Here is an 18564-nt window from a genome sequence, read left to right as displayed (position 1 = left end):
ATCAGTAATGTAACATGAAAGGGGTGATAGCAAACATCAACAATTCCCATTAAGCAGAACAAATGATAATAATATTCAGTAGATAAAGTCAAAAGAGCACTGAACCTTTGACACTTTTAGGAAACCAGACAGTTATGTACAGAAAATATTTTTGCAAAGATTTCTAAAAATGCTCTAGAAACCCTCAGCCTTTATGAAGCAGGATTTCAGCTCACTTGGGCAGAAGAACAAGTTGTTATTAGTTAGGCATTTTACAGGATTGTCTGCGTCTTCTATTGCTTCTCACACATAAGTCCCTAAGTGTGTTATAGGATGATCAATATCATTGTTCTTGCTGTGTCGAAAAGACAGATAAGCACTCAGAATTGATAATCTGCCTGGGGTTACCCAGAAGCAGAGCAGAGGACTCCAGAGTGCTTGGTTAGTACATTTGTCACTCCATCAGTGTTTCCTGAGCAGCACCACCTGGGGAAGGTTGGCACAGTACATTCACAGGGACAGAGATCACATCAAAGAGTTTAACACCTCAGATTGACAAAGGTGAAGCAGGAGCGCAGAAGGTTGTACTAATTTTCTTCTAGTCTCACAGCAGGTTAACAGAAGATACACGGCTCCAAGCCAGGTGCCTTGCCTTGCTGACAAGCAGCCTGTCCCCGGGCCAGGATGGCTCAGCCAGAATCTGTGGTCACACTGTCTCCTCCTAAGCAGACACCCTATATTCATCTGGAAGTGGAAGAGAGAAGTGATAAAGTGAGATACATTTATTTTGCACATCAGTGAAGCTGTCCTGGCAAAGGGGAAAAAGAGAAGTGCCATACTATGTATTTCATATATGGCAATTTGTTCTTCAGAGTTAAAACAGTTTTGAAAGTGTGAGGATGCATGCATGAAGAAAGCACCTATTTCGCTTATGTTTTGAGCAGGTAACTGTATGTTTTAAAAATTAAAATGAACTATATGCCTGGACCAGTAAATCTGCCCGCCTATGCGGATGACTAGCTTTCTCAAAGTGATGGCTGTCCCACAGTGAAGGTGAGGAAATAAGGCTTAGAAATGTAAATATTGGTAGGTGTGTGGGAACATAATTGGAAAATTGACAATTAATTGGAAAATTGACAATTTTAATTACTTTCATTTACTTTGATGTGCTGAGTTCCCAGGCTGACATCAGAAGTTACATCTGTCGGATTGGTAACAGGGTAGGGAATGAAGGCAGAGGGACACGGGGACAGAATAGTCTCCGTTGACAGTATGATCTGTAATGACAGCATAATATGTAATGTAAGAAATTCATAATAGAAACAGGAGCTTCCCAACATCTCCCAGAAACATGGGTAGTATCATTTAGGGGTAGCTCTCAGCTCAGCAGGAGCTTCCAAACTCTGAACCCTGAAATTACATCATTATTACAGACACTTCTGCATTTTCTGATGGAGTTTTTCCCATTCTGCTTGGAAGGATTATGGATGGAAGGAGGATTAAATGATAAAGTGAATCATGTGACAGAATGCCTACATGATGAAAGAAAGGGTGACTGGAGGAGGTCTTTTTATTTCAGTAGGCTGTGTGGAACAGAAAAAGACAGATTTAAAGTATTATGGTACCTAACACTGTGCTTAGATGCACAGGATTTCCATGTTGTGCTTGTTTTGACTATGAGATCCTTGGGGTGAGGACTGTGGGTTTTTCAGATCACTTAGCCCTGGTCTTTGTACAGTCCTGGAATGAAAACATTAATGATAATTGCTTTTCATGGCAGAGGCTATGGCAGGTGGTATTTACAAAGACAGTTTATCCGATTTGATTATTTTCTGCTTAAACAAAACATGTTCATCTTAGCTTTCCGTTTGTTTGGTTGTTGTTATTTTAAATGCTATATTCATGTGCGAAATGTCCCTTTGCAATATTTGACAGTTACTTTTGCGTGATCTGAGTAAGTTAATAAAAACCACAATGTACGTAGTCCTATATGTCAAATGTATCATTAAGGTTGCTTTTCGATGTCCATTTCAGTCTGGTAGTTCTGTGCTCAACTGCCACCATGGAGCAAGAGGCAACAAGCCAAGGCCTCATTGATATCAACCACGGAACAGCACTCAAAACATCTAGCCATTTAGCAGGCAAATGCAAAATCTATAAACCAGCGTGACGAACCACTTGCTACTCCTTTCCTGCTGTTCCTTCTTCTATTCTGCAAATACCAATTACATGAATCACCAAGAAATCTGCAGACTAGCAGAATGTTAGCCTTCAACTCTGCTCTGTATATGAGAAGGCAGATAGGAAATAAGACTCCTGGTACGCTTTTCCCAGGCCATTAATTATTTTATGGAGTTCTTTCTCATGTCTTTTCTTATTTGATTCCTCTATAATATGGGCACATTTGACTTAGTAGCTGTTTTACTGAAAAAGTACGGAAGCTACTTCACCTTTTCAGGCGAAGCTACTTAACCTGCTTTCAAATGGTTACAATTTCCCTTTAACTTTGTGCTTTTTATAATTTATACCTAAGTAACGGAGAAGGACCTACTCTGAAATTTGCTTTTAAGGTCAGGTACATAAAAATTTAGAAGCATTATTTACACACCATTCTGAGAAATACTTGTTATTGTGGTTGCTTTCTTATTTAATTGGGTTCAAACAGAATCCAACATCTGATTTGGGAATACTTTTGTATCACTATAGGCTCTTTTCTGACTCACCTTAGTAATTAGACTATCTGAGTCTCATTACTTCAATAGGTGAGTGTAAAAGGCTTCTGTATGGAAGACTACTTTTTATAATTACCATTTTAGCTGAAGAGAAAGAAAGAAAGGTGGGGAAATCAGAATGAAGATTCACATCTATAATCTAATTTTTCTTTTCTAAACTCTGTTTTTATTTTGCAGGTAATGGAAATTAAAGGACAAATGATTCATGTGCCAGAATCAAATTCGATTTTGTTTCTGGGTTCCCCCTGTGTGGATAAGCTGGATGAACTGATGGGCCGAGGCCTCCATCTTTCAGACATACCTATCCATGATGCTACTCGCGATGTCATATTGGTTGGTGAGCAAGCGAAGGCCCAGGATGGTTTGAAAAAACGAATGGATAAACTGAAGGCAACACTAGAATGCACACACCAAGCCCTGGAAGAGGAGAAGAAGAAAACAGTAGATCTCCTTATTTCTATTTTCCCAGAAGAAGTGGCTCAGCAGTTGTGGCAGGGGCAGCAGGTTCAGGCCAGGAAGTTTGATGATGTTACTATGCTCTTCTCGGATATTGTTGGCTTCACTGCCATTTGTGCACAGTGCACACCCATGCAGGTCATCAGCATGCTGAATGAACTCTACACGCGGTTCGATCATCAGTGTGGCTTCCTGGACATCTACAAGGTAACAGTTCAACTCCTAATCTAGCAAAATCTAACTGAAACCAAGATAAAAAAATCCCATTAGCCATTTTCCTAACTTACAGGCCTTTCCTACAAAACCAGAAAGGCAATAGTTTTTTTGTTTGTTTCACATGAAAAAAAAAACCAAACAACTGAAATATGTTCATTGAAAATCAAATACTTTAATGCTGAGCTGTCATTATTGTTCCCCCATGGGAATATATGCCTCATGCTTCCATTTTCATACAGGAACATACACATTCTGTATTATAGCCTGGTTTTCTGTAGGTGACACATCAACCAAAGTGTCCTAAGGGTGATGAAGTGCACAGTGATGATCCTAGCCCAAGCTGCAGCTCCTGGAAGGCACTCAAATACTTTCTGTTTCAACTGAAACTGGAATGGTTTAGGCTTTAGGGCTCACATTTTTCCCCTGGAAGAATTCAGCTTTTCCATAAACAGCACAACATTAAGAAATATTATAAGAGATTTACACTTCCTCTCAAAAACTGTAAGAGGACCACAGATGTCCCTTCATAATAAATTATTTGTTGATAGGCTATAGAGAAGAATTCTTTACAAGAGTGCTGTCCCTTTAACTTTTGCCTCTAATACACTTTAAAAGACATTAAAATATTAATTACCCACCTAAATAATAATGATTGCTGAAAAGTTACAATACATACCACAGGCAGAACAGAACAGGGTATAGATCTCAGTTAGTTGAACAATATGCCAAAGTAAAAGATCAGACTGTAAACAGGTTTTGTACTCCTGTGCTAGGGGTTTGTGTTTCTAATGCTCAGAAGCCACCAAAGGCAATGTTGTGGAGAGAGCTAAAATGGAAAGTACCAAACCTTATCTGAAAATTGTTGTGATTATATAGTCAGAAAAGATTGATCTCAGTATGTATTTATCCGATGTTACTGCGCAGTATCTCAAGCCAGCTCTGAGAACTTCTGGCTCATGGTTAAGAGTGATATCTACTGACCCCGTTTCATGTGCTGTGACTGGTACATGGGTGTAGTTAATGTTTTACCAGATGATTAATTTTAGTTAGATGTTTTGAAACATTCAGGACATTCTCTGTTGAAAACTATGGTTGCATGGGAACAGGAAATAAAGTATGTTAAACTCTTTGACCTGTTTGGAAGGGAGGTTGGCTGAGTCCTGTGAGAACACTAAGAACGGACATTTATACAAAGGTCATGAATATTATGTCATTTAGACGATGGCTTACTGCCTTTCACCTAGCATTGTGCCACTTTAGATAGAAAGACGTTACCATATGTAAATACTGTCCTGGCGAATGAGAAAAGACAATGGCTGCTGAGATAGGTGAGATAAGATTCTTGCATTCAGAAGTGGAAGAAATGTTCCAAAAAAGTTAAGACCCCCATGTAATTCTGTCAGTGGAAGAATAAATAAAATGTATTTTCCCATGGAACGATGTCTTACACCTCTAACAGCCTTTCTCCACTGTTACTGACTTAATACAGTCAGTTCTTTCTCAGATGCTTTCATCCTGAGTTTTCTAGACATAAGGAAGAATTTCTTCACAATGGGGTTGATGAGGCACTGGCACAGGTTGCCCAGAGAAGTTGTGGCTGCTCCATCCCTGGAGGTGTTCAAGGCCAGGTTGGATGGGACCTTGGGCAGCCTGGTCTGGTGAGAGGTGTCCATGCCCATGGCAGGGAGATTGGAACTGGAAGGGCTTTAAGGTCCTTTCCAACCCAAACTATGCTATCATTCTTCTATCTCCCTACTCCCCCATGTCTCCTAAGCCTCCCTACATTTCTCCTGCTTCCTTCCACAGCCCATCCATAAGCAAGGCAGTGTGCACTGTGACTATTTTGAAGCTGTGTGTACCTTTTTTCCTCCCCTCCCAATCTCTGGTTTTTTTTTTTTTTTTGAAGAGAAATCTAAAAAAGTTTCCATGGGGTTAGAAGAAAATGACTCCGTTCAGCATTACAGAAAGACAAAACTCAGGCAATGAACCCTTTTCCTTTTCCTTAGACCATCAGGGTTAAAATAAAATGACATTTTTTTTTCTAAAAAAAAAATAAAATAAAAATAGCTTGTGTGTTTATGTCTTTTTCTTTGTTTCATGTATCTGGAAGGTAAGTTTATTGCTAGGAATAATTACCACTACAACATCTATAATTTTAGAAGTTATTGGTAGGCAGTGAATTTTAGATATGTAATCACCAGTATTTGTACCCACAAAGATATACTCCTGTAACTAGGCTACAGAAATTTATCATGTGACCTATATATACATCAAAACAGAACAGTTTTCACATTTACTTGTTTTTGAACAACATAGCAAGAATAATTTGCAAAGATTATTTGGTGGGTCCTTCTGAATACCAATTTTATCATTTTGTAAACAGAAAATTAAGCAAAATCCATTAAATAAATTCCGCGCTGTAAATTATTCACCCTGCTTTGCTGTTAAAGCAGTTTGAATTCAGAGCCTTGGTGCTTCTAATCTTGGACTCAGACAATGAGTGTAATATTTTCAATTGTCTCTTACTATTCATTCAGAGATGTTTACAGAGAAATATGACACAGAAAGAAGAACAAAGATCTTCACATTTAACAAGTCAGACATAGATGGCAAGCATAATGAGCTGTTGGATAGAGAATAAGGAGTGTTTGGAGAAGGCTGAGGGAGGATGAATTAGACTTTGAGATTTTTTGGATATGAAAGTAAGTAGCTATAACTGGTGAGGTAGGGAAAGGATATCCAATGGGTGGATGCAAAGGGAAGTATGAAATAAGCAAGTGATGGGCTCAGAAAATTAATTTCACGGAAGCACTTTGAATGGATACCAAAGATGACAGATTACATTGGTCCAGGCAGGACACTGCAGTAATTGACATGCATTGTGATACAAGCCTGGCTGACAGTTTTAGTGATCTGGAAGAATTTGTATTTTAGACGGTGAGACTATAGGAAGAGACTGCTTACATATAGCCTTGGTGCAAAGATCAAGATGGATACTTTTGGGGTAATCGTAGAAGGGAGAAGATCATAGAGTCATAGAATCATAGACTCATTGAATGGTTTGGTTTGGAAGGGACCTTAAAGATCATCTAGTTCCAGCCCCCCTGCCATGTGTAGGGTTATGTCCCACTAGATCAGGCTGCCCAAGGACCCATCCAACCTGGCCTTGAACACCTCCAAGGATGGGGCATCCACAACTTCCCTGGGCAGCCTGTGCCAGCACCTCACCACTCTCACAGTGAGGAAATTCTTCTGGTCTAAGATGTGACAATTGAGACCTGGCAATGCATTTGGAGGCTGGTGCTGCTGACAGTCTGAGCTAATTATATTTGTCTTGGAAATGAGGAATGTGAGAAAAAGATGCTGTTGAGCAGGGAGTGCAAATCAAAGCACTCTGGGTGCAGATGAGTGGTAAATCAGCATCTGTGGACATGCAAGTAGAAAAATGGCCTCCAGGACCAGAAATAGGAGATAGAAGGTCTCAGTAATTACTATTTCTAAAGCAGTTGCTCTGGGTAAAATATATACTCTTTGGACTGTCTGTTTTTATCTTTGTTTTGACCTGTATTTCTCTGTATGTTCCTGTTGTTTATGAGCCAAGTGCCGGGAAATGATGCTCCACCTAAACCATCTCATTATCAAATGAGCTATTTAAATGTGCTGCAGCCATGGCTTATAGCATTTAAAACTTAACCCTGCAGACTGAAATCTTCCCTTCTTAAGATTCCTAGAGCATCTGTTTCTCCTTCCAAGTACTATGCCTTTGACGTAGGATGATTTTAAATATTTCTTCTTGTCGAGTCCTTTTACTTTTCAGCAACTTCCCCCTCTGTTTCCTTTCTGAAACAACCCCATTTCCTTCCCTCACTCCTTAACTGCTGTGTTGAGTAAAGGCAGTAAGTATTGTGGCTGGTTTTTTGGCCGTGCACGCGCTGGCTGGATGGCTATATATGCTGGCTGGGAAACCCCAAACCAAATAGAGCAGAATCAGATCTGCTCTTGTAGGTTTTATTTTCTTTGTCCTTTCTCTGGGCAGTGCAGCATTTGTCTCTGAAGATATTTTCAGTTTTCCCCTAACACTAAACTTCACTTTTTTATGAAGTGCTGAGTGCCACTTTCCATGTCTGAGTAGAGAGTCCTAAATATTTTCAACCACGCACTATTGTCAGCTGCCAAAATTTGCTACACATCTTTGTTGTCAAAATTTTAGCTGAAGGTTTATTGAATATTTATTTAATAAGACAATGTAATTCCCCAGGTTAATTTTATAGCTAGAATTCACAACTTAGTTATGCAACTTTCTGCTTTTTATTGGTTTCATGATTTGGCCAAACTAACAGTCTCTCTGAGTGGTGGAGTGGTGCCACACAGATGCCTGAAACTCCTTTACCAGCTTCCTTGGCGTTGTCTTTGGCTGTTATTCCTGGTAGCATTATTTCACTTACTTTACACTGAATGATATTATGATATTATTTTACTTTTTCTGAATGATACAATTGGTATTTCATATCTTCACATCCTGATCTTATACACCTAACTCTGGCTACAGGCTTAGTTTGTGCTTGTTGTAAAGATCTGAGGCTAAAAAAAGCATCAGTAGTTTGGACTACTCAGCAGTCATTCAAGATTAATACTCACCAGTTCTGAAAATGTTGTTGATATTGAAGTTCTGGTATAATGCTTTTAGGAACCTAATTTTAGACTTATTTTTTTTTAGGAATATCACTTTACATTTTCTGTAAGTAGTTTAACTTGCAGAAATCAGTATTCATTTTACAGAACATACCAGTACTTTCACAGTGCCATGAGTGACCCTCCTTGAGAAATGATATTTGTACATATTCATATAAATGTTTCTAAGCTTACTATCAGTGCTATAATGACTGAAAAATACTGCAATGACAGGAGTCATGAGCTTCAAACTGTTCTGAGAATTTCCAGGCTTTATGTTTCATAAGTTAAAAACCATAGTCTCCAAGTCTTCATGTAAAACCTGTGGACACTGTTTTTGTCTTCTTTTCATCACTTATGCCATTTTAACCTTTTAAGTTAAGTGTGACTACATGAGCATTTTGAGACGGTTTCACGTTCTTTTAGCTTCAATGTAGGCATCTACAGAATGAAAGTTATTATGAAATGCCATTAATATATGTAAACAATACTAATACTCTTACGTGAGCAATATGATGTGCATAAAATATCATAATATAGCTTTTTTAAGATTAATAGGTGCAGTTTGGGGGATTACTGGTGGACTAGGTGTTCCTTATTCCTGTTAGTTTGAAGTTAGTAGGTTTTCTGGCCCACCACACAGGGCTGCTGGACCTTCTTCATTTTCTTGTTCTGAGCAGGCTGTATCACTGACTTTCTTCTTGTACTCTCCAGCTGTGTGTGAGCTCACTTGCTGGCACACAGGTGTGTCTCACTCCAATATGAAATCAGGCAAAGTTGGGGCATCTGTTCTTTCTTGGGAAGTCAGAAATGTCTTGGGCTACGTTTAAAAAAAAAAAAAAAGCAGGAAAAAGAAACACAAAAGATTCCTTGGATCTTCCCTGCAGATCTAGTGTATCACCACTCAAGAGCTCCAGGATATTCTAAGACTCCCCAGTACTTTAAGCATGTATTTTTCTGCCTCCTTGAGAAGGATTTACACTTTTTGTGTTTATGGGGATGTACAAATGAAGTAGACGTGCACGCTCCAGAAGAGTTATTCTTTACTTTATAAATACACAGACCTGCACAAAGCACTAAAACATCTATGAATGTTCCCCTGCTTTAGGCAATTCATCATGCAAGAATCCTCTAAAAAGTCAAGCACTTCTGTTTCTGTATATAATTTGTTCTTCAGGAATACCCAGTCTGTATATATTTCCTTCTCTTTTTCTCATTTGTGTATCTCCTTCCACTTTTGTCATGTTTGAAAAAAACACATTTGTTTCAGTAGTGTCCTGCTCCATTGCTCTCAAGGTGATTTGGAGCCTTAGAGCCTATGTCCAACTTGCCGGTCCCGGCAGTATTTCCCAAGTGCTCAGTTTGTGTGTGAATGCTGGCCATATCCTGACTTTTTATTTGGACAGGATGCAGAGGGGTATCCTCCTTTGGGGCTCCCTGACTCATATTGAGCAGCGAGCCCAGATATAATGGCTGGACAGGCACAATGGATAAGAGCATGACCTTGAGCAGCCTGGTCTAGTGGGAGGTGTCCCTGCTCAGGGCAGGGGATTTGGAACTGAATGCTCTTTAGAGTCCCTTCCAACCCAAACCATTCTATGATTCCATGATTCTTTTGCAGCATACCCATCTCCCTGATGCTATGTTTTGTGAAGCCCTCCGTTAATACTGAAATGCTTTGTTTTCTTGTGTCTCACATAAGGCTGAATGCCAGCCAGACATTTCCTATTCATCAGGCATATTTGGTGTGATTTTTACAATGTCATACGTGTCTACAGAAGAGAGAAATCATTTCTGCACAACGACTCTTGTATTCTGTTACTGTTGTGTGCAAACCAACATCATGTAAACTGTAAGCCGTCTGGCATGTCTCTGTTTTAATTAGTGAAATAAACCCCAACTTTTAAACTACTAGATAATACGTCTACACAGCAAGTACTTTTTGTCTCTTCTCCTTTTGTAAAGCAAACAGCCCTCTGAATTAATGTGTAGATGAAAGGGTTCCTATGTATGTTGGATACTGAAAGATTTATGCGTAAGGCTGCTAAGTAGGTGATATAGAAAGAGTTTGAAAACAGCTCTTCCTGCAAAATGCTTCTGAACTTGCCAGCATGTAGCATCATTAAACTTACTAAAAATAAAATGCCCTCAGGCCTGGTAAGAGCAATTGCTTCATAATTAGGCTCTCGGGAAAGGGGTTGGGATTTGTAGTAAGATTTGTCTTTTAAAAAATGATCTTTACCAGGTGAGCAGTGTTCTGCACTTCATAGCTGGACATTTGGAATCCATTCCTGCTCACATGGGAGAGGTTTTCCATAGACTGAACTATTTCCAAAGCAGAGTGCAGTGTCATAAAAGCATTTCAGAGTTACCTTGAAACTTAGGCACAAGGTTTTACTGCTTAGGAATTGATTTTTAAAAGCTGAAAGACAGAAGCTGGGAAAACCAAACACTAAGGCAGAAACTGAAGGAGATTGTCGGGTCCATTTGAAGATAGTCTTACTCTCGTATCCTATCTTGAATGCTTTTAAAATCTTTAAATAAACAGGAGGGTTTTTGTAGTATACCAGAGATTTTGGGAGTCTATAAATAATATTTTATCCAACACATGGAATTAATTTTTTGCAAAAAAACACAAACTAAATTATTTTAAGTTGACAGATGTGAAGTGTCGGTGTTGCACAACTCAACTGTCTTTCAAAGCTTTTTGCCAAATCTGTGTAGTGGAAAAACATATAGAATACTTAAAAATGCAAACAGAACTAGGCTTTAATTTGTATTCAGACAATATCAAGAAAACAAACAGGTTTTGATTAATTTGAAAAAGGTCAGTATTCACTCTTTGTTAGATGGACAGAAATGTAGATCTAGAGGCTACCGCAGGATCAAGTATACTTTGGCCATGCTCAGTGGAGGCTTTTCTGAACTGCACTTACACCATCTCCAGAGAAAGAGTACACACACTTCACCTCTCAGTGGAATAACCTACCTAGTTTTTCTCCAGCATGTGTCTTTGACATTTCTTTTCTTAGAATCTGTATTTTAGATTCATCTGTATTTTAGTTACTTGAAGTAACTTCTTCAAGTCTTTCTACCATAAGCTACCCACGTTACTTCACGTCTGCTCTCCCTTCACTTAGTGAGTAATAACATCTGGCCTGCATGCCAAAATATGTATTTCTCGATACAGGAGATTTTGAGCTAAACAGGATCTTGCTGTTGTGCTGACAAATGGTATCTTAGCACTAGCAGTCAACACACTCATGTTTTTCCTGTTTTGAGGTACTTTATGGGAGCAGAAACATGCACTCTGTAGTATAAATCCAAAGGCACAAGGTGAATCATGAATGAGAAGATAACAGCTCATGTAGAGTCTTCTGAGAGTTTCACAAATCCTTCCCTGTCGGTGGCTATCATGGCCCACATAAACCTGGTTTTCAGCCATTTCTCGGTAAAAGCATATGATGACAACATGGGAGGGATCTTTTGTATCAAATGACAGTCTGGGCATGGAAGTAGGCAAATAAGCAAAGATATAGACATTTGGGTCCCGCTGTAGTAAATGGTCAAAACAATGAGGTTTCCAGAATCCAGGATGGAATACAGTGTGCCCTGAATATCCATTTTTCTCTTCAGTGACTAAAGAAAGGGTATAGAAGAACAGCTTAAATTAGAGGCTTAATTTTTTTGTGACACTGGGTAGTATGAATCTCGTCCCGAATGCCAATGTTGTGAGGTTACTACTCCCCCTTTTCTTCGGTCTTTGTCCTATATCAGTTAAAAAGGTATCCTGTTTTCTGCTCACCTAGAAGTCACAGACAAGAATAATGAAGCCCGAATTATAAGTCTGAAGCATCACTTTGCCATATACTATGGCTTTTTCCTAATTTTCCTGCTGTACAACTTAGGGCAGAAAACAAATGAAAAGAAAAGACCGTTGAGACATATTAATCACTTCAAAGATTTCCTGCAGAGTTATACCTGCAAAAATTTAATCTTAAGGTTGAATTTTGCTGTAACCCTTTGGTGGAGTGATGTTTCAGCGTTCTGAAAAGAAATCTGTAGTGTTGAGGTAAGTAGTAATTCAGAGTTGTATATGACATGAAATATTGATTAACATCTGAAAATTTTGGAAAGGCATAGGTCTTTACTGCAGTATCTGAGAACACAACTCAGCTTCCCGTTCCAGGTGCATTCCCATCCTGAATCCTGGCTTCATGCTAGGGTGAGACTTAAGAAACCACCTCCTTATATGTTTATATGCTTCCATGGAAAGGCAACTTAAGTGTGCAGGAAGATAATGTGTACTCGCTTAAGTCCAGGCTGAGGAGTACATATGGAATTCACTCTTAAGAAGCAGCCAAGGACATGCCCTGCCTTTGCTCCTTGAGAAACTATTTTCAGGTCTTCAAAATGAAATTAATACATTAGAAGTTACTGATTTTGTTGTTAATGTAATCATAAGAATCACTTAAACTTCATATGCTTCAACAAATGCTATTCTGAGCCTGGATTAATCTCTAAAGTTGGAAAGGAAATTGATATATGGAGTGCAGGAAGGTTTTCCCCTGGTTTATCTGTCTGTCTAGAGATCAGCTTTCCTGAAGGACTGTTTGATTTGCCAGAACTCCCCCTGTCCTGCTTCTAAACTTCATCAATCTCTGTGAACCTTCCATGTTCAGTCTGCCTTTCTGCTTCTTCACATGGTCTTGTTAATTCTTTCTCTTCCGTAGTTCTGAGACAGAGGTGAAACTATACTATTTATAACATCAAATTAGTCATCTAGGCTATCCTCACAGTCAACAGAGAAAAGTATGATTTTATAGGGTGAGTGTGAATTGCTTTTAGTGTGAGATTCGTCTTTTCCTGAAGGAGATGCTTAGCACGGGCCAGAGGACTGATAGACTTCCCATTTCAGTCCACTGATTATGAAGAGAATTGAGAGTGTATACCTCAGATTACCGTGTTAGAGATGTCTATGGCTAGGGGAGTTGAATCTTACCCATGCAGTCTTTACTTTAGTAACTTGCAGACTATGCGCTTGAAATACTGCTTCTTCTCTGCTTTTTCCACCTACTTTTCATGTGCTTTGTTTTTACAGTTACTTAATTACATTGTGTTATGTTGTGTAGTGCATAGTGTATTTTGATTGAGTAAAATGAAGTTTCGCTGCATTTTAATTTCTTTCAAACAATCAACATCAAGCCAAGTTATTTCTTTCCTCATCTCATTGCTTTTCTTTATTTTGGCACTGGAATAACTCCCATCAGTACTGAGCACGAGAGCCGTGCTGTCTCTTAATAGAGTCCCTTAGAATACTTTACTGATTAAGCTTAGCTTTCCATGACTTTTGCAATTGGATATGATCATCTGAAGAACTATGTATTGTTCACTCCCATTGAAACAATTGGCAACGTGGGATTGACTGTAAGAGGTGATGGAGTATTCCAGGGTCCTTGACATTACTGCTAATTCTGTTCACTTTTAGCTAAGAGGGGGCATATTAACAACATTTCATCAGCCAAGGGAACTGAGGTGGTAATTTTATCGACGATCATTAGAGAAAGACAAAGAAAGTATGAAATTCTGGCAGACGCTAATCTGCTGGGTGATCACCAGGGAAACTGTAGTGTTGCAGCTCTGAACAATGCAACTCTATGGCTCAGCTGAGCAGTAAAGTTATGTATAGTAAAATATACAGGAAAAAAAGGTTTTTTTTCACAACTTGTTTCCCCCTCCCCTCCCCTCCCCTCCCCTCCCCTCCCCTCCCCTCCCCTCCCCTCCCCTCCCCTCCCCTCCCCTCCCCTCCCCTCCCCTCCCCTCCCCTCCCCTCCCCTCCCCTCCCCTCCCCTCCCCTCCCCTCCCCTCCCCTCCCCTCCCCTCCACTCCTCTCCCCTCCTCTCCCCTCCCCTCCTCTCCTCTCCTCTCCTCTCCTCTCCTCTCCTCTCCTCTCCTCTCCTCTCCTCTCCTCTCCTCTCCTCTCCTCTCCTCTCCTCTCCTCTCCTCTCCTCTCCTCTCTTCCAAAAACATTTCGTTATTGCCAATGCACAACAGTAAATTATAATAAAAAAATGCAATTACTTTAATATTCCCATTGGCAGCTTGAATATTACATCATAAAAAGTTCAGGAGGTATAGATGATTTTCAGCTTTAATTTTTCCGATGTAATTTATGTAGCACATTTTTCTTCTTGGAATTAAAAGATAGTGGGACAACTCAGTCACTGCAATATAACCTCAATTATCTAAATGTCAGAGGACACAGAAAACATTCAGACAACTGAAATTTCAAATAATTATTCACCATGGCTAATACATATATTGGGGGACAAGGCGTACCATATAGTTAAAGTTTGGATTGCAGTAGAAAATGCCATAACTGGTGCATTATAGTGGTTCATGTGCGACAAAACTGATCCTGGATACTTAAATATGTACAAGAAGTCCCATGAACTACTTACGGAAAGTCAGATACGTATGACAGACTTCTTTCTAGCATTTACATTTTGAGATTTATGCCCTAAAATACAAGGATTGTTTTTTAACACTGGATGTGCTGAAGCATCTATTAAAATCCTTGCTGTCCGCAGAACTGTTTGATTGATGGAGTCTCTGACTCCATTTGAGAGGGCCAAATCAAAATTCCATGAACAACCTGAATTATAAGAACTCCTGGAGCATTTTGAAAAGAAAGGAGTTGGGGGAAAAAAAACCCACAGATAATTGGACAATTGAATTTTGAAGGGGAACTGAACCAAGGTTAAAGTTTGATGGAGATACTCAGCATGGGAATTTCAGCTTAAATGCTTAGTTAGGCAAAACCATGGTAGTGACTGAAAACAGGGTCACAACATGGTAAATCATTAGACAATCTTACCAGTACTCATCACATCAGTTGCAATCATGAGGTCAGTCTCAACAGTCCTAATCATTCCCCTGGTTCTCCAGTAACACTGTCAGAAGGAACTTCACAAGGACAATAACTTTAAAGAGTATTCTACAGTGGTATTATTATAATTTTTATTTTCAGAGTAGGATTAATATTAGGCAGCTACAGGCCAATTTTTCTGGTAGTACACAGATATCTGCAATGGAACTCTGATGATGCTCATTCAGTGACTGCAATTTAGCTGTTAAATTGATTTACACAGCTATGTAAATCTTCAAAGGGGAGTAGGCTCACAAAATACGTAGGTGTGCAAGAACATTGCAGGAACAGTATATGGTTCCAGATACGTACTTGCTTATAGTGGTGTAATGCAACTAACTTTAGTAGAAAATTTGTTCTGAAACTAAATCATTTAGTAAAGAGCAGAATTTGTACGTCATTTCTGTATTTGACATCATAGATGCAACTCTTTTTTTAGTAACCCCTTTATTTCTTTTCGAAGAAGTTATATTAATCAATAATTTTTAAGGCTTTTAAGATGCAGTTATTTATATTTCTGCTAATTCTTCCTTCTGATTTAAAGAATTATTTGCCATATATTTCTTAGCCATCCAGAGTGTCTTTTTAACATCTGATCATAGTTTTTCTCACTATGCTCATGTATTTTCTTCCCTAGTTTTAACATTTTTCACCAGCCACCGCAATGTGCTTGCCCATCCATTTGCCTTTGGAAGGACAACCTCCTAAACTGCAGGCAGTCTCTGTTTCTTGTGGATAGAGAAATGGCTTGGATAAAAAAGGAAGGCAGACAGCAGTATTATTTGCTCCTACATGTTTTTTTTCTATATACAAATTCTATTAGGAGCTTCCAAAAGTGATGATGGAGCTCTAACAGCTGTCTCACTTCTCGTCTCATGAGAAACCCTCAGCTTCTTCTAGATATCCTCCTGCGCAATCAGCAGGAAGGGCTAAGGAGACAAACTTGGCAATGACTTGTAGCAGTTTCTATAAGTTTGATGATGGGAAGAATTTGCTCATACTGATGTTGTAGATTTGTGCTCTGAGTAAGTGTAATTACATGTAGTGATTACTTTTTGAGATACTATTTCCAATTCTATTTATCACGACTGGAAATTATTATGTGAAGGTCCAGGTCTACTAATATTAGTAGAATCCCTGTAGATAGACGAATCAGCTGTATTTCCTTCTTGCATATGCAGTATTCTAGGTGCAGCCTCACCAGTGCTGATTCTGCACTGAGGGGAGACTTATCACTGTCTACAGCTCCTGAAAGGAGGTTGTGGAGATGTGGGTGTTGGTCTCTTCACCCAAGTGACAGGTGATAGGATGAGAGGGAATGGTGTCAAGCTGTACCAGGGGAGGTTCAGACTGGACATTCGGAAAAAATTCTTCACAGAAAGGGTTTTCAAGCACTGGAACAGGCTGCCCAGAGAGGTGATAGATTCACCATCCCTAGAGGTATTTAAAAGATGGATAGATTAAGTGCTTAGGGAGATGATTTAGTAGTGGACAGTTATGGTTGGACTTTGCGATCTCCAAGGTCTGTTCCAACCTAGGGATTCTATGATTCTATGAATAACTACCTGCTTTCTTCTCACCCTTGTCTTTGCTGAAGCCTTTCTGGCTTTAGTGTTTCTTGGGCTGCCTTAATCCAGAGCCAGAGGGCTTGTGTAATTTCCTTTGCTCCCACTTCTTCCTAAGGGACCACTTTCCTTACAGAAAAAAAAGAGTAAGAGAGAGGTAAGCCCTATCTGAAGGGACCGTAGTGATCAGTCTGTTGAATTTGATACCTGAAGGTAGGGAAATCACAGTCAGGAAGCCTGGATAATACAGAGAGGCAACTCTTACTTGACAGTAACAGAGATAGGTACAATCTGTAGTAATAACATCTATTTGTAAATTATCCCTGTACTAGGCAGAGTTACCGGTTAATGGCGAGTTATAGACTCTTCACTGTCTTTTATGATGATATTTTGCTTTTTCTAATTCTATCTCTGATACACTTTTCTAGCAAAGCAAATAATAATTATGAATTGTTGTCATGTAGAACTATTCGTAGCCAACAGCAAACTCAGCCAGGATAATGTCAAACAAAGCTGCAAGCAATTTCTCGCTTAGGAAAATACAGTTTTCTGTATTACTGCTATAGGAAAATGTCATATCTCAGCTGAGGGCATATACTTTTCTAGATGTAATGTTCTTCTTTGGTTTTAATGGTAATGAACCATTATGCAGTTGTGTGTCAGGTTTTGACTGCACCTGTTTGCAAACTCAGGTAATTATGCTCCGTTGTCTAATTGCTTATCTCATGGATGTTTTGCTCACATGTTTTTAAGTAATGCTATTTGATTGCAGATAACTAGTGGTAGGGATCTCTTCTCATTATCATACTTTAACATTTGATTTATCTGATTGCTACAGGTGGAAACAATAGGTGATGCGTACTGTGTTGCAGCAGGGCTCCATAAGAAAAGTCTTAGTCATGCTAAAGCCATTGCCCTGATGGCACTGAAGATGATGGAGCTTTCAGAAGAGGTTCTTACTCCAGATGGGAGCCCTATTAAGGTAACCCCCTTGCTCTTTATTGTTATCTACTCAGTGATATGTGGACCTGATTAATTGCATCGTCTCTGTCAGTAGAAATTTTATTGCTTTTATTGCGAGAAGAATTTAAAGTTACATCAATATATCACAGTCATTTTTGTGGATTTGTTTGTGCTCATCAACAATCATGTAAGCTTACGTGTACCTTACTTTAGTAAACACAGTAGAGTCCTTAGACTAGTTGTCACCTTCCCGTATGCGTGGAATACCTATTTGTGTCTGAAACCCTTCTTCCAATTTGGTTTAGTGTGAGAAGAAGACCGTTCGTGTGATCCAGTATTGTCCCATGCTACAAGCCAAAACACAGTATGCAATGGCAATTGGGAAATTTGCTTCAGCGGTAGGCTCCTGATCTGAACTTCAGCACTAGTGTAGAGGCACTCAGAGAGTTCTGCAGCTCTAAGGGGCCATATGTCTCTTTTCTAAATAGGTGTTGACCTGTATAAAAGAAAAATGTGTAGACTGCCTGCTGTTTCTCAATGTTAATGTGCTTCCTTCCCACACAATCCACTTCCTTCTCCTTGGTTGGTAGAAGAGGTAGCAGGAGATGGAAAACCCCATGTCTTTTTGTACCATTTTAAAGTTCCACTGCTGTTCTGCTGCTTTTTTATGTTATACCAACCTTGTAGCTGCTGGCATTTAGAAATGGTAGTGCTTAGGTAGAAGGTGGAGGTTCAGCAGGGAAGAAAAACCATGGAGATATATATGCACCTTTCTTCTTCAGGGGTCAGACTACACATTGCTTTCATTATGTGTACTCACTCGTGTTTCTGGTTAAATTGTGCTTCCCATAATACAAACCTTTTGTTTTCAAAGAAAATGAGGGGATTATGTAGAACAAGTATTCGACACTGTCTAAAGCCTGTAACAAAAGCCATATGTAGCTGGATGCGAAGGCCAGATAGGCTTCCCATAGGAGCATTTACATCATGGTTGAAACATGCTTTATAAATTGCGGTTACTCATGTCTGTTAAAAAGTGATGGTTGCATCCAAA

The 18564-nt window shown here is 39.3% G+C and overlaps 1 protein-coding gene across 1 annotated transcript in view; it reads left to right on the top strand.

Moving 5' to 3' along the window:
* Nucleotides 1-18564, top strand: part of GUCY1A2 (guanylate cyclase 1 soluble subunit alpha 2) — a 158676-nt gene that overhangs the window by 91198 nt on the left and 48914 nt on the right. The window contains exons 5-6 of the mRNA XM_054056576.1: nucleotides 2889-3374; nucleotides 17386-17529. Of these exons, the coding sequence (XP_053912551.1) occupies nucleotides 2889-3374; nucleotides 17386-17529 (630 nt within the window). The remainder of the gene's footprint in view (nucleotides 1-2888; nucleotides 3375-17385; nucleotides 17530-18564) is intronic.

The sequence above is a fragment of the Cuculus canorus genome, chromosome 1, assembly GCF_017976375.1.
Source record: "Cuculus canorus isolate bCucCan1 chromosome 1, bCucCan1.pri, whole genome shotgun sequence".
NCBI lineage: Eukaryota > Metazoa > Chordata > Aves > Cuculiformes > Cuculidae > Cuculus > Cuculus canorus.
The sequence above is the reverse complement of the archived record's forward strand: the minus strand, read 5'-3'. Positions and strand labels throughout refer to the sequence as shown.